The sequence below is a fragment of the Apaloderma vittatum genome, unplaced genomic scaffold (genome assembly GCF_000703405.1).
Source record: "Apaloderma vittatum isolate BGI_N311 unplaced genomic scaffold, ASM70340v1 scaffold26896, whole genome shotgun sequence".
In the NCBI taxonomy this organism is placed as follows: Eukaryota; Metazoa; Chordata; class Aves; order Trogoniformes; family Trogonidae; genus Apaloderma; species Apaloderma vittatum.
In genome coordinates, this window is record NW_009722676.1 from 6,215 (window position 1) to 6,641 (window position 427).

General features: G+C 61.8%; 1 protein-coding gene across 1 annotated transcript in view; it reads left to right on the forward strand.

Annotated features, from left to right (window-relative positions):
• Positions 1 to 360, forward strand: part of LOC104275799 (neurogenic locus notch homolog protein 1-like) — a gene marked incomplete at both ends in the record, with an annotated part of 6,569 nt that extends 6,209 nt beyond the window's left edge. The window contains 1 exon segment of the mRNA XM_009871849.1: positions 103 to 360. Within this exon segment, the coding sequence (XP_009870151.1) occupies positions 103 to 360 (258 nt within the window).
• Between the last annotated feature and the right edge of the window lie 67 nt (positions 361 to 427).

Here is a 427-nt window from a genome sequence, read left to right on the forward strand (position 1 = left end):
TGGTCAGGCTCAGCCCCTTCGCAGGGAAGGTTCAGACAGGGGACCACCGGGCACCCCGATACTGTTTGATGAGCTGTGTGGGTTGTTCCCCCGTTTCTCTAGGGGTGCACTGTGAGATCAATGTGGATGACTGCAGCCCTTTCTTTGATCCTGTCACCCTGGGGCCCAAGTGCTTTAACAATGGCAAGTGCACGGATCGGGTAGGTGGCTACAGCTGCATCTGCCCCCCTGGCTTTGTAGGGGAGCGCTGCGAGGGAGATGTCAACGAGTGCCTGTCCAACCCCTGCGACGCCCGCGGCACCCAGAACTGCGTGCAGCGGGTCAACGACTACAAATGCGAGTGCCGACCTGGCTATGCAGGTGAGCGCCGCGTCCCGACCCCTCAGCTCCCAGCCCTGCAGCCCCCAAAGCCACCCCAAGCATCTCG